Source organism: Camarhynchus parvulus, chromosome 3, assembly GCF_901933205.1.
Source record: "Camarhynchus parvulus chromosome 3, STF_HiC, whole genome shotgun sequence".
Lineage (NCBI taxonomy): Eukaryota > Metazoa > Chordata > Aves > Passeriformes > Thraupidae > Camarhynchus > Camarhynchus parvulus.
This window is the reverse complement of record NC_044573.1, coordinates 37,360,767-37,376,884: the sequence shown is the minus strand read 5'-3', so window position 1 is coordinate 37,376,884 and position 16,118 is coordinate 37,360,767. Positions and strand designations below refer to the sequence as shown.

The following is a 16,118-nucleotide window of genomic DNA, read 5'->3' as shown; positions in this document are numbered from 1 at the left end:
ACGTAAGAGGCACACAAAAGTGCCTCTTATGCCAACAAGAAAGCAGAATACTAAACACAAACCAAACTTTTCCATAAGTGGCTGCTTCAATGAATATTGACAACTTTAGACACAATGTCTGTACTTATAATTAGAACACTAATCTTGCATTGTCACTTCAGAGAAAGAAACTGTCCGAAATCCCAAAACAGAACTATTCTGAGTTTTCTTTTATAGCAGGGTTTCCTCCACAGACTTCAGTTTAACACAGCTGCAGGGGTAACTGCTCACTCCCGCAAAAGAAGTGTCTCCCTTCTTTTCTCCTTCCCTCTTTGTACCAACACAGCAGCTCTCGCTGGGGCCTTCCAGAGGCAGTTCACAGAGCATAATCCACTGCTGTCAGATGAAGTTTTGCCTGTTCAGCAAGCTGGACTGGCTCGGTGACACATTCCACAAGCAGCAGGCTGAGCACAAAGGAGGGCACAGGCAGATCTCCCTCTGTAGGAAGCTGCCAGCTGTCAGTCACACCTCTGGCAGGACACACAGCAGCCCAGCCACTCCCAAAAGGTGCTGAGGGTGGGGAGACCCTCGCTCTGACTGCCCAGGGGACATGCTGGCATTTACAAGTGCCACATATACTGTGAGAAGTTAAGTGTTCTGAAAACTCAGTTTCCACTCCGAGTTAGGCCTGCAGAGCAATCAGCTTCCTTCCACTACAAATGTTATCTCAGTTGCTTACCTGAAAAACTAGCACACTATGTCCCATGTATTTAAGCAAGGGTGTGTCAAAGAAAAAAACTTTATTTTAATCACTATGCTGTGTCATTCACAACATAGTGATTAACTCTAAAATAAAGTTCACTTAGACATAAAGGTCTGGAATCTTCTTAAAATGTGTAGTTTCACAGGAAGATATTAATGCAAATTAAGTAAATTAACATATTTTAAAAATAAATTAAATTTTGTTATGAATAATACAGAAAAATCAATTTTTCCACTGAGTACAGAACTGACAATAAACACTGGCTAACAAACTAAAGCTGAGTCCTTGAAAGAATTCAGAACTCCTGCCTGAATCTCAGCACACAAGTTTTCCCTGTATTTAAGACCGAAACCTTGCACACAGTCTGTAATTACAGATTTATTGCAGGAGTTGCCCCAAATCCTTGCTACAATTACATGGGATTTGACACAAGCAAGCTACCATCTAGATAACTCAAAAGCGTGACCACTGTTCCAAACCTTCTTTACGACCAATTTCACGTAACTACTCTATTGATTAGGATGACTACAGAATGAGGAGTATTCCAGCACATGCCACATGTTCCCAAGGCTGAATTAAAACATAGTAACAGCCATGCCAGTCAAAGACTGTATAGCTGAGTGCCGGCTTGGCACTGATATTAAATGACTTTTAAGAATACCACTGCTAATATATTAGGGAAACCTTTCCTACAGCACAGAAATGATGGATGTTCAGGATCCCCCTTCACTGCTCAGATAGCATCAATCCAGTGATTTTTAAAAAACAACCAAACAAAAAAGCCCAACACAACCACAAAAAAAAAAACCCAACCCAAAGCAAACAAAAATTAAGTGAACCCCTCCAACAAACAAACACCACCAAAAAAAAAAAGCCAAAAAAAGCCAAAGCATAGCAATATGACTTTAACATTGCAACTCCTGATACTCTCTCTGATGGTTTTCCCAGAGAGTTCCCTGGTCCTTCAATGAATCAGTCCTTAATGTCTGGGTTTGGAAGTTTTTATTTATTGTCTACACTTAAATGAGCTGAAATCCACAAAATTTTTAGTCGTTTAAAATACTGTACACTAGCATCAGCTCTATATATAGCATCTGTGCAACACATTTAAAAAAAAACCCTTGTGAAATTAATGAAATAAATAATTTCTCTAAAGGAGTAATTATGAAAATTATGTCCATTTTTTAAATTGGAAAACAACATTTAATAAACCTTCTGCTCATAACATAAGCACAGAAGAAAGTGAAAGAATATCATAATTTTGATTCAAAGTCAAATCTCACAATAGTTACGTGTATACTGGTTTCAGGAGAGAATGTCTAAATGTGCATTCTTCAAGATCCCATTCAATTAGCAGTACTACAACTGCTGTTCAGGAGACCTCATCATCCTTCCAAAAAGATACTTGGTTTCACAAGAACGTTTAGAATCCCACAAATTCTGGTAAAAGGTACAGAAACATTCACCAAAGAAATGTAATTTTCTAAAAAACTCATTACATAATGAATTTGCTGACATCCTCACTTGCATCATTTTGAGTAAAACTGAGCGTGCCTACTAAGATCTGTAACTAACAAAATTATCACAGCTCCATTGCAAGTCACCATAATATGCAAAATTAAGGCTTATTAAGAAAAATTTCAAGTTCTGTTTTTTTCAACACATTCCCTCAACTAGCCGTTTCCCTGAGCTACCAAAGATATTAATGCAGAGCAAAATATCATTAATGAATACAGGACAGATTAAAAGAGGCTAACAGAATGTCATTACTGTATGAAGCTACAGAAACAAAGTAAATCCTTGATGTGCTACCCAAGCCACTATTCTAAAAAGAGCAACTTTTAAACATATTTCAGTACACTATCAGAAACATGCAAAAAGTTATTAAAAAAACGAACTGCTTCTGCTCTTCAAAAGACAAGTTACAAGCTTCTTTCATTAAAATATCCATTATATACGTTTTCAGATTGCATGCTCATCTGCCCCCACAAAAAATCAAATGGAAGTTTTACAGTTTAACCTAATATACTTCTGAATTACAAAAGTTGAAGGAGACAAGACTGGGTAGAAAAGGTCATTATGTGGAAGCTTTTCTTATATTTTACAATGGTTTCATCCACCTTGGAAAATAAGACAGCTTTGTACATGAATTGAAGACAAAAATAATTACACACTTTGCTCACATCCTTGAGAGACAGGTAGAAGAAAGGTCAATTTCTTCACTATAAACGTTTCCTCTTCTTCAGAAAAGCACAAGCATTATAGCTTTTTTCAAAATGCATTTCCAAGAGATGACAAGGATTTACTGCCAGCTGACAGGTCCTGACCTCCCACCTCCTTTTCCCCATTCTCTCCTTTCTCAAACTGGCACAGGTACTAATTCAGATCAATACAGCTTATTAACTAGCAAATTTTTTTTATGCCCATTGAACTATTCTCTCACATTGTCTGACCAAAATCTAGCTTCTTTGCTGTTCCCACTGTAATCTTCTAATATGAACTAGAACATTTGTTCCCACCTCCCAAAACAGAAAATTAGCAAAGCTTTCCCAAATGTGTAATCCTGTATTTTTATGCAATGATGCAAACTCTCTGCCTTTTATTCACAATAAGGAAGAGAAAGGTAAAAAAAAAAAATCAGCGAAACAGATGGATAGCTCTTTCCTGTACCTCTAATAAAGCCTCCAAGATGATGTGATGCCATCAGGAGAAACTCAACGTGAGCTTTCAGAAACGTCTCTAGCACAGAAATAGTCCCAGGTTTTGTACCAGTATGTAAGAGGTTGCTCAAATGTCTAAAGTGAGAACGCCAAAGAGCTGATTTGAACACCAGCAGCTGGAGGCAAGATACAATCGACACTTCTTTTATTTTTCTAAGAAGAAAATCACTTACAACCTACCCAACAAATTTTAATTTTGTAGATCAGTTCAAAAGAAAAAACTTCAACGATTTTTTACAAAAAAACCTTTCTAATATTAGACGTACATATTTTTACACTAATTGGGTTTTGCAACAGTGTGCAACTGATGTGAAACCTGTCTATAATCAATAAAAGCTTAAATATATTGACCACAGCATGCCAAAAAAACTCACTTCCTTTTCAAACCAGGACACTCACATAGAATCATACAAAGCAAATTTGGGAAAGGGAGAGAGGCTGAGATTCTTTTTCAACCAGAGTCTCCAAAAATATATACGTGATTTGCAAAAACTCACTGGAATGTTTACAAGAAGTAAAACATTTACTTGCCTCTACCTCCAAAATTGCTGCATCATGGCTGTCTCTGCTCTTAAAGGAGACCTGAAAAGCAAAAAAAAATTGGGCTTGTGCCCTATTTTGCTTCTTTAAGATGTTTGAGAGACATGAAGAGTTGGAATTAGGGTATTTTTTTACCCTGTGATGGACATAAATTATTCCTTCTTGTTTACACTTGAGACTAAAATTTCAAGAAGCCATAATATAAGACAACCTAGTAAAGGAAAAACAGTGCAAGAATCAACAGAACCTAAGCGACAGAAGAAAGAACAAACTTTTTTTTTCCCCTCACACCTACTTCTTCAAGTTCTCCTCCATTTGGGTGACAAATAACACAAAATCCTTTTCCAGAGTTAAACATTCTTGCACTACCACTACTTGTGATTTGCACACAAATGAATGTTTTTTCACTGTGCATGCTAAAGAAAAAAAAAAACAGGGAAAAACCCCCAGAACTTTGACTGAGGTTGTATTTTAAAAATTTTAAGATGAAACACAAATCCTTTTCAGGGACTCTAAGGTTCAAAATAAGAAAGTAAATTAAAAAAAATTTGTTAGAAGTTCTCTGCAAATGGAAAACTGAAAAATCCATTAACTGGCTAGCTATAAAAGGGAGACAAACATGACTTTCTTTTCCTCTACTAATATAGCCTAGAAGACATTTCCTGTGTATGCTGTAGTGATGCACTTATCAAAACAGAAAAGCTGCTCCAATGTATTTCCTAAAAATTAGCATATTTCATCTTATAGCACTAGTAAAAATAAAATTAAAATTTATGTTAGATGCAAAGGAGCAAAGAGTATAGTTTATTTTTAGTTTAATGCCCACTACTGCTGGGGCAAGTAGAATAGCTCAGTAGTATTAAGTGAGATGGGATGGCACCATGTATTTCCATTCAAAAAAATTGTTCAAAGCCCTTTCCTATTCCTTTCACCCACACTTCAGCTATGTAATTACCATATTGAAAAAGGAAAGTCTAATTATTTTTTTGTAAAAAGGGGAATTTAAAATGCTGCTTATGAAAAACATGCAGTCATCAAAAAAATAAAAACACAATTCCTAAAAATAAGGATAATATATCTAAAGTACATCCTTAGAATCTATTTAAGACAACAAATTCTCATAAATTATATATCAATGAAAAACTACAATCAACCAGTACAGGGTTGTAGTCAACATTTTAAGTCAAATCTGTGAACTAGTTGAAGGTCCTCATCATTACACACATGGAATGTGATCTTCCTGAAATGCTAAACCAACATCAGATAGGCCAAAGACATGAGCATCTTTACCCCAGGTCTGTTACTCAACCCAGCTCTCTATTATCAACAATTATCGTGTTACTTCTCCAGCTGCAACACGCAAAAAGCACCAATTCAAACAATAGTGGCACTTAACTAAATGCTCCAGTGGCATAATTCAAACGGGGTTATTTTGGTTTGTGGGTTTTGGGACAGTTGGTTTGTGTTTGGGGTTTTTTTGGTATATTTTGCTTTTGTGGTTTTTTGGTTGGTGGAGGGGGCGTGTTTGGTAGGGGTTTCTTTTCTCCCCATATACAAATTATAAACTGAATGGAACTAAATAAAACCAGGAAAAAAAGCAACAAAGTTCATGTTTCTTTAAAATATCGGGGAAAAGTCTTTCTTTAAAAATTAACTACAATTAAGAAAATTATGTTTTGTTTAGAAATTACTTACAGAGGTCTACAAATAATCAGATTTCAAGATGACACAAAAAACTGTTTCAAAGCTATGAAGAAAAAAAATCAAAAAATTATAGATTTTTTTCCTTTCTGTTGAACAAGAATTATTTTCCTCAAAAAGTGCTTACTTTTCTGGGTGAAATATATGGTGACATAGCAAGCTAGAAGTTAAAGTGACAATATTTTAATACTGACACTCATGTCTCTCATATCATGGAATGTGAAGGTGAAGTTTAACTTAGCAGGTTGAGTCTATTTAACAACCAGCTGTCACTGAAAATAGCAGCCCTGACTCTGCTACTTCCACTGAGCTGCCCCTGCTGCTCAGACAATTGTGCAGGGGCCAATTTAGGGAACTCACAAACTCAATTGACTCCTGAGGATGCACATGGGGCAGTGGGAACAGATGTCCTAAGGCCTTTAATGGGAACTGACCATCAGATCAATCCAAACATAGTGCCACACCATTCACAGAAAACCTTTAAGAATTTGCAATAGAGAGAAGATTTTGTCCTCTGAGGACTACTAATATGATTAGAGCTCAGGCATTACTCTGCTTAAGAGTGTGTGAGCCTCTTCAATCCTGCATAATTTGACGCAAATTTAAGCAAAGACACTTTGAATTAGGTTCTAATTTAAGGATACCTGTGGTTACTTCAATATCCACTATATCACCTTCTTAAGGAAAAGTGTAGTTATATAGTGTAGAATCACTTTAAGATTACCAAACATATGAAAGATACAAACATATTACTTTTTTGTTTAAATTATGCTTTTAGTGCTCTTTTTACTATGCAACACGTAGTACATATACAACTTATTTATCTTGACACCTCTTCTGCCTGCGCAATTACTTCATACAAAGTATTAAACCCTATTTAAATGTTATGGGGCAGAACTGCCTGACTAACTTTGGGAAAAAAAATAAATCTAAGTAATCAAGTTAAATCAAGTAAAAAACAAAGTACCTCAACTATCAGTTTCCATGCTATTCTCCACAGTAATGTGAAATAAATTAATCTTCTGCTGTAATTTACAAACAGTGCTTAAACTGTATACTCAAACTTCTTGCTGCAAAACCACAGTCTCACAGGGAAAGACACCTTCACAAAAAAGGGCTTGCCTAAGTCAGAAAAATCATCAGTGAAAGCTGTTGATAGGATTTTTTCCCTCTGCTAGTGAAGCACATTTTAATTATTCAACAAGCTACTCTAATACTCAACAAAAGTAAAACTCAAGTTTCCAATGCTCAGCTAAGCATACACAGTATAACCTCCATATCCTCCTCCCTGTTCTGCCCCCAACCTTTACCCTGCAGGCTGAGTTAATATGATTTATTCCACTTTTGTAGGATGTCACATCCTTGTGATGGGGACAAAAAGGTGGAAACCATCTGCACTAATACTTTATTGATTGACTTAGTACGTAACATACAACTATTTAGCACACCAACACTCAAGCTTCACAAGGCAAGGAAGGTGTGCATTGCAGTTGCAGTGTATGCAAAATAAAAAGTAGACACAGCTCATCATCTATGAAAAAGTTAAAGGACACCAACAGCATGAAATACACAGACAAATCAATGGATGAAGAAAGAACATCAGAAAAAGATGAGGTGTCTCAAAGCAAGACTGGATGTTTTTATCGGGGCGCTTAAATACATTTAATCTCTTTTAATAGCTTGTTCTAACATGATACAACATGTAGGATAACATACATACTGGAGTTTTAAAACATTGCCCAATTTTAGGCAGGAGATGCTAGGTCATTACTCTGCAGACACCAATATATAACCTCTTAAATCTGATTATGCAGCAGCAGTACAAAAAAAGCCACAAATATTCAAAAACACAGGCATGCAACAGTTTTTCTAAAATACCTATATAAGAAAAGGCACTAAAAAAATAAAGAATTACACCAAAAGAGAAAGTTTGCACTGCATATGTTCACAGAGTCCAAAGAGCAGCTAAATTGCCTTTGAATAAGCACATAACACCTGAAACTCCAGGTACAGTAATCATTAGTATAAAGCTCCACATTGAACTTTTCACTATGTACATTTCAAATGTTTCCCTTACATAAGGGAATAAGCTTGGGGTTTTTTGGGGGTATGTCACCAACCACACACAGTCCCAGGACATCGAATTCCATGCACTTTGCAAGTTCTGTATGCCCTAATGCTCAACCCCATCCTCCGTAAATGCTAGCATGAAGAACAGAGTGAACAGACTAGAATTCAAATATCTAGTTTGATATATATGAAAAATCTCAGTTACAGAAAGCAAGAAACCATTTATCATCTTAGAAAATGGACTTGCAAAAATCACAGATAAATAAGCATGAGAAAAAAACCCTTTTGCAACCATTATCACAATTTTGTGGAGACTTAATACCTTGTTCTCAGTCTCCTCCTGATCCCTCAGGCCTAATTTTGTTCATCTTATACTTGCTGCATTTCCTGTTGGCTGTGTTGCCTCACTTCCTTTATAATAACTGCCTTGCAGAGTAGAGTCTCAAATTGGTTGCACAGGTGAGAATACTTTACTTCTTTTTTTGAAACAAGCAAAAAAAAAATCTCCAAAAACCCTGCCTGTTTAAAGGAAGTTTAGTTTTTTAGTTTTTCTAATTTAAGGCCAGTAACAAGACACACAACAAAAGATCTAATCATTAAAACTTGTTGCTGAATACTGCTCAGGATTAATGATGACTGTCTATTACAGACATGTCACACAGTATGACCAAAGTAACAGCATTTAATGTACAAAGAAAAAAAAATAATTCTACATGATTAAGATTTTAGTTCTCTGAGATTAGATATAAACAAACCATGCTGGAGTACCAAAATTTACGCTTGATCTTTAACAACAAGCTATTTTCATTTTAGCATATAGGAATGTACAAAGTCCATGATGCACAAAACCAGATACAGGGGGGAAAAACCCCAAACACATAAAAGTCAACTTGATTACAGAATTGTTATCTACTTCAGCAGCATAGACACACACACACACAAACACACTGTATATACATATGTATAGGTATAGCAAAGGCTTTTGGGGTCTCTATAAGATTTTGATAAATTAGACAGTACAGTATACTACACTGAAATTTTATTCTATACATCTCACCCATTATGTCTCTTTTTATACTTAAGCTTATCTCCTAGTAATTTTTTCCCAGTTTTAGAGACTTTGACCAGAAGGAATAGTTAGGATGATTTAATCTGGCCTTCAATATATCATAGGCCATTACTTTTCAATAGAAAAGGAACTGCTCTGACAGTAATCATTAAAAATTGGTTTAGAGTGTATCCAAGGTCATCATAACTTGACTCTGCTAATACAGGGAATTAAAGTTTGTTTCTAGATGGATTCTTCACATTTTCTCTAAGAGAAATCTCTATTACTCAAAATCTGATTTAAAGAAAATTCTTAGCTTTGAGGCACAGATACACCAAGAGCTAACTGGTAAATTCTCCTTACTTTCTTTCACAGTAAATTTTAAAATTTTACATTTTAACCTCATTCTCAACTGCCCAAATGGCTAAAAAAATGGACAGAAGGGATAACGAACATCAATATCATTGCTGAGTACTTTAAAAAATCTTAGGTAGTTGTGCTCAGAGTGACCTCACTAGAGAGAATACTTCAAATACCACCAAGATGCACCAAGTACATTGTTATGCAGCCAAAACCTGCAAGTACAAATGTGAGACATACTCTATAGGTCCCAACCATAAATAAAATATCGTTCACATTTTCAGCTTTTTAGATGTTGATCCTACATAGGCAGGATCTGAGCCTGCAGGAAATTATGATTCATTGTGTACCTCTGCAATAAAAACCAAGTTTTACGACATGCTGTCAGCAGGACTGTTTTCATCACAAAGAAAAAAGCATGTTTAGCAGGTGTATATATATTTCAAATGACAAGTACCATCAACTCAGATTATAGGGGGAGATAGAGGGTCTGAATTTTCCTCAGTGGTACATAAACCTTGTCAACAGAATGCTTAACAGTGTTCTTCCGGATGACTATTTGGAGAGCTGCAAGCTCTCAGCTTCTAGATTTTTCATGTCCTAAAGCTTAGTGGTAGAAAAGTTAAACTTTTTTTTTTCAGAGTTACCAAGAAAGTGAACTTTTCCTATTTGACCAAGTGTACAACTTTACACAATTATTTTTGTCCAAAATTTTAATGAAATTTGTGAAAAACTGTCCATGGGGTGAGTGCAGAAAATTACCGTATTTGTACATTGTAGCTGGCATTTCTCAAATGGGAAAAAAGCCCAAAAATCTTAGACTGGAAAAGGGAATTCCCATTCAGTCTTAGACTTAGGAACTTCACTCTGGAGCACAATCAGACACAGCAATTCCTGCCAAAAGGAACTGTAAGTCCTACAAGAATAGTAAAGAACATAAAGGGAAAGCATGCTCGTCAAAAATGGTCCAGGAAAGGCAATTGTAAAGTTCCATTCTTTTCCACATCTTAACACAGCATATAATTTCAACGCAGAAATTTTCCTCTCTTCAAGAAGATCTGCATGTAGAGATTATGTGAAAATATAGCAAAATAATATCTATTCAAAATTGGATATTACAACATTATTTTCAAATACTGTACATGGAAATCAATTTCTTTAAAAGTAAATACAAGAAAGAGTTCCTCAAAATTGTAACTGAACTACATAACAAAGAAAATACTCAAAAAATGCTAACTATTTTTTTTCAAGTGAGCAAAGTCAATTAAATGTAATCAAAACAATTTAAGCAGAAAAATGTGACAGCCTTGTTGCATTTTTCTGCAGGGAACAAAAAGTAGAGTATGTCCATTTAAGACTATTCATTCTGGAAGAACAAGAGTGTTTGACTTCATTTGAGGCTGGGAATTTATACTGAATGCATGATAGCCTGAGGAAACCTTAACAGAGTGGCTTTGGAATTACAAAAACTGTCTGTGGCTAGACAGTGTGGGCTGCAGTGCTCGCCTACAAAGTGAAATGACCACTCCATGTCTGAGCAGAGGAAGCCCTCCAATCACTGCAGAACCTAATCCCACATGGATGAGCTCACAGGTACACCAACAGTCTGATGCAGGACTGCTGTGCCATGAAGTACGTCTGCTAAACTGAATGCAGGTCAAACTCACATTCCATGAGGTTTTTTTACAGTGCAGAAAAAAAAACCGGAAAAAACTGTTAAAGAATCAGACAGAGATAACTGCACTTCAAAATGCCAGATCATAAAACACCTTATCAAGTTCTTAAAGCTTATCACTGTTTACTTGGCATGAAAGGGCAATTGTAGGTAGGAGCTAATCTACATTTATTGACTTTATGAATTACCTACAGAAAATATAACCAATAATCATGTAGCAAACTTATTATTAAATACAGTAATTTAATGAAATGTATCAGTTAGTATGGCCAAAAGAACATTTACTTTAAAAGAAAAGCAGACTACTTTAAAAGCATGCTGGTTATGATCTAAGTGGGTTTTCTAGTGCTCTTTCTGTAAACCATGATCAATTCACATAATTACAACATTTTTTTTCTAAGCCTAATTTTTCACAGCACTTTGCCTGCATGCTCTGATATTACAATGTTCCACTGCAAAATAAAATGTAGCTTTCTGCTCTTCAACAATGACATTCTGTTTAGGTTTTCAACAAAACAAGAAAATCTTTCAAGCCCACACCTTATAAATTCTTTTAAGAAACTGTTTTATCTGTAATGATTTTTCGTTTGTTTGTGTATGGTTATCTCTAAGACCAGTCATTACTGTGAACCATTCAGTGTGCGCAATATGCCTTCTGGGCAAACTTTATTAATTGTGCCTAATTACTGCAGGCAACCACTCTTACTCTGCATGTGACCTCTATTCACCTAATAGTTGAAGCTCTGAAGTTCTACTTGAATTACCATGCACTGCCATAACCACTGAGCTCCTCAAAAGAATTTCGTGTACACGCTTTAAAGCTGCTACAGTAATTACTGGTTTTCATTTATTGTTTCACATTTTTGGCCAAATTAGTCTAGCATCAAACATTCAGCTTTCACTCCACAATAAAGCTGTTCAAGCTTGCTGAACACAGACTTTCCAAATTTCATAAGGAAAGCAACCAACCCATTCCTTAATTTCTTTGGATAAATGAAATAAAAAACATTTAAGTATTACTATAACAATTTTATACCCTTTCTTACTGCCTACTGATATAGTTTGTATATTTTCACTATTAGGTTATTCTTCAGCATTGGTATCTGAAATAAACTAAGACTACCAAATCTTCTATGTCAACTTCTTTGCTTTACTCCTCATTGTTATTTCTGTTCAGATATGCAAAAAATATCTGCTACTTAGAGAAGTCCATCTCAGACTGCATTAGGAAATATGCTTCACATACTTGGAATAGAAAAACTCAGTCAAAAACTTGAATTAAAAAAAAAATCTGCCGTGTAAGATATGTAAGATGCCACATCATGATACAACAGATGTTCAAAACCACTGAAATAATGACCAATGGGAACAGATGCTTCACACAGAGGAATGAGAAGGAATAAGACAGAGCAAGCATCTTCCAAATTTGCAACTCTAACGCTGCAGTTGATGTTTCTTTTTTTCTGCTTCTACTATAGCCACTGTTATAAAACAGCAGGATTCAAGAGCCACAAAGATTTAAATAATAAATAAAATAACCAAAGCTCACCATACACTCCTACACCAAAAAGGACAAAACTAGTTTTTCTTTACTGTCACTAGGTTCATGGAAAACCAAAGCCGTCTCCAAACAGATGAAAATATCCTGTTAATTTTCTTCACCTCACGTCTTCTCCACCAGATAAACGAGGGCATTATCACTGTTTAATACAACTTTTAATTGAGTACTGTCACTGGTGGGAAGAAAAGTGTGGAACCACTACTTTCCATATCAAACAAAGCAGGTAATTAACAGCTACTCTGGCACAATCCCTTATCACCAAAATACAGAACACTGTTAAGTTCTCTCAATGCGAATGCTTTGCTTCAACAAAGGAAAGCTGATGTTTCAGGGTCACATTCACTCCTTTAATACACAGGCATAAATTTACTGCTCAGTCAGACACCTATAATTAAACACAAGAAGAATATAATTCTAATATTCAGACAGGCTTGCGTATGAGTGGGATATCTCCCCCTTTAAAGATGATTGCCTTTCATTTTTTAGTTTCAAGCAGCCACAGTTCACTTAGTTTTGATTACATAGCAATTAGATATGCAAATACAAGAGATCCAAAAAAATGCTTTTTCAAATGTCAGATTGTAAGCAATCAAGCTTATTCTTTTCTCCTGTACACACAAGCTATTCATTAAATAGCTATTGTCTTAAAAACATTCCAAAAGATTGCATTTATCAGTGTTTTAGAAGCAATGGGAGTGCACATTACTCAGAACACCGCTCATCAGGGAGCGAAATCAATCTTACAATTACTTTAATATATTCATGATAGTGGATAGCTAAGTTGAAACTACGTATCATCTTCTCTGGGCATTTTCCCCACCACTGTTGTCATCAATACTGAAACTTACTGCATCATCAAATTAACCAAAACTCATTTGTTTATATATTTAATGACAAACACGTTAGTAGTAAATGTCACAGCTAAAATCACTGAATTGTGAATATCAGTATTTTTTCATCCCATATAGAAAATCGATTCTGAATTATTACCAAGTTTTTCACTGTATCTTACAAATATGCTCGCAGAAAGGAATTCACTATGAAATGATCTGGTTGGTATAGTTTTGGCAGGAACAGCCATTCTGACACCTGTCCTTGTTCTCCCCCGAAGTCCCACAGATACTTTCTATTACAGACTTAGAATTTCCCATGCATCTAAACTACATATAGGTTCTTGGTTCTTTGTGACATATTTCACTTGGAAGCAGTCCACAGCTTGAGATCCACTGATCACTGGTTAAAATGGTGGGAAAGGATGTTTGGCAGCAGCTCTGAAGAGACCAGGAAAAAGCAACTACTGCAAAACCATATGGACTGGTCTATAAAATAGTCTTACCCACAACTATGGACAACCACTGACAGTTTGAAAACTTGCTCTTGCAAAACTCTAAAACAAAAGAATAAAATGAGATGGAGGCAGAGGTTGGTCAGTTATTTCTCTAAAAGATCACAAAATCACCTCCAAGCTAACAGGAGGGGAGGAAAAAAAGATCCCTAAAAGCAAGCCCATGTGTTCAGTGACTCAGCTGTGCAGAAATGTACACTAACAGGGGAAGCTGAAGCAGTTCTTTCCTCAGGCTGAGCTTTCAAGCTAGGTAACTTAAGTAAATAAAATGCTTTCCTAGCTGATTCCATGATCACCAACCACCCTTCAAGATGTCTCTCACAGGAGCACAGATCCTTTTTCAAGGCCAGGAAAGCAGCAAAAATTACAAGAGAGGCCTGATTCAGAGGTCTGTTCAAAAACCTGAAAGAAAATCAGTTTAGCTCTGCAGCCCAGCTGTAGGCCCCAAAATGTTCTGCAAAATCATTTCCAAGAAAAAGCTGGAAAGGCTTTTTACAAGAACTGACATTTAAGAGCTAACAGATGAATATGTATGTGACAAATTATTAGACATTTTGAGGGTCTTCACATTTCCTATTTTTTTTTCCCCTCCCCTTAAATACTCAATGTGATTTTTTCTTTCCCTCCCCTTGCAACACAGAAGCCTTATTTAAGCAGCCGGTAAGGTAAAACTCACTGCCTTCAGTAAGGTAAAACTCAGCTTGCTGTTGTTGCCCATGCAATGTTTATATTCCTTCTGTTGCTTCTTCCCTAAGGGTCATTATAAACAACTGTTTGTGCAGTAAACATAACCTGTGTATTTGAACTCCTACCCACTGCAGCTTAACATAAAAAATGATACAGCTGACAGGGGAACCTGAATAATTCCCTCCCAGTCTCCTGCAAACACTCCTTCATCTCTTACATGGTCCTCCAAGAAGACACTGGGAAAATCCTGTATCTTCTGCTGTGAAATACCAGGATCCAAAAAGCAGGCTCAAAATGCCACATTCCTGCCAATTTCTGCTTCTGGCAAGATTGGTGATACAGCATTGTCCAATCAAATTTATGATGCTTAATACTCCAAACTTGCAGAATCAGCCAGTTGCAAGAGAGTTTAACAGGAACACAAGTAATATGCCAAGTATGACAATTAAAATCATTACACCTTATTCTGCCTGGTAGACTCTTTTACTATAAGTCATGAACCATATATTTGACTGCAAGTAAGAGATCTGAAGCCTGCAATAACCAAATCAGACTTCCTTAAAAGAGCAGAAACACATAATCAATAGTAAATGTGTTTTCCTCTTCAAAATGTTTCTGCAGGAGTATATATGATTTTTCTTAGAAATGGAGAACTGTGGGTTGGTGTTTTTTTAAGGAGGGTTAATTTTACTACCAAATGAACTATTCCAAAAAGGTACATTTCAAGTTAAAGTGAACTTATAATTTAAAAGGCTGGATACTGAAAAATTCCACTAGTCAGGCTGCAAAAACCAATTTTGGTATTTGCAGTAGCCTTGTGTCCTCACTGCATACTAATTTCCAGAGCAGCTTCAGTATTTCAAACCATGTAACTTTAAAATTTATCACTTATTTCGGTTTGTAATACAGCATATCTTAAGTCTTTTTCTCATTCATGCTGCTGTGAGTCAATGTGAGCTAACAAATTTAAGTTCTAGGTCTTTTTGTCAGTCAAAATTTAAGTGAACATTCAATTCCAGCGCTGTCAACTTGAAACATAGGAGTATCTCACAGCCACCTCAAAGACTGCTTGGTCATTTATAGATCACTTACTAGATGGAAAATGACTACAACATACTTTATCAGCACAGAACATCCTCTATTTCTCTCTGTAAAATTTAATATTAAATCTAAAATTAGTCAACTACTAGCTTTTAGTTCCTGAAACTATGTACCAGCAATAGTACATTCCCAAGTTCAGCAAGCCAGTTAAAATATCTGGCAAGACCCCCAATAGCCTAAAAATTAAATTCCCTTGAATACATATGGTTGTAAATATGGGAACATTTGAAATCAGTAGCTCAGAATCTTCAGCAGCTCTGAAATAATTCCTTCATGTGGATCAATTAAAACAGTCAGGTATTTCAGGTGCATTCAGTCAGTTAAACGGGGTTTTCAATTCTTTACCACTCTGACTGCCACAGAAGCGTTAATTGTTTCTGCGTGGCTCAGGACTGAACAGTTCAGACACACATTTATAAAAATACTCCAAAGAGCCCACAAGCAGTGGCAGAGATGTAATAGGTCCCATCTTTCAGAAAACTATTTGTTATTCAAGAGAAACATGCAATTGCTAAAGTTCCCAGCAGCTTTACCACAGAATGGACCCAGTGCTGCCACCGCTTCACGA

At 35.9% G+C, this 16,118-nt stretch overlaps 1 protein-coding gene across 10 annotated transcripts in view; it reads right to left on the bottom strand.

Annotated features, from left to right (window-relative positions):
* The window catches only part of QKI (QKI, KH domain containing RNA binding), a 146,301-nt gene that overhangs the window by 57,444 nt on the left and 72,739 nt on the right, over window positions 1–16,118 (bottom strand). For 5 of the 10 annotated variants that reach the window (XR_004060643.1, XM_030946718.1, XM_030946717.1 and 2 more), the window contains exon 4: window positions 3,994–4,044. The exons of the other annotated variants lie outside the window; for them this stretch is intronic. Coding sequence is in view for 4 of the 5 variants with exons in the window: in XM_030946718.1 (XP_030802578.1) it covers window positions 3,994–4,044 (51 nt within the window). In the remaining variant the exon portion in view is untranslated. The remainder of the gene's footprint in view (window positions 1–3,993; window positions 4,045–16,118) is intronic. 10 annotated transcript variants of the gene reach the window in all.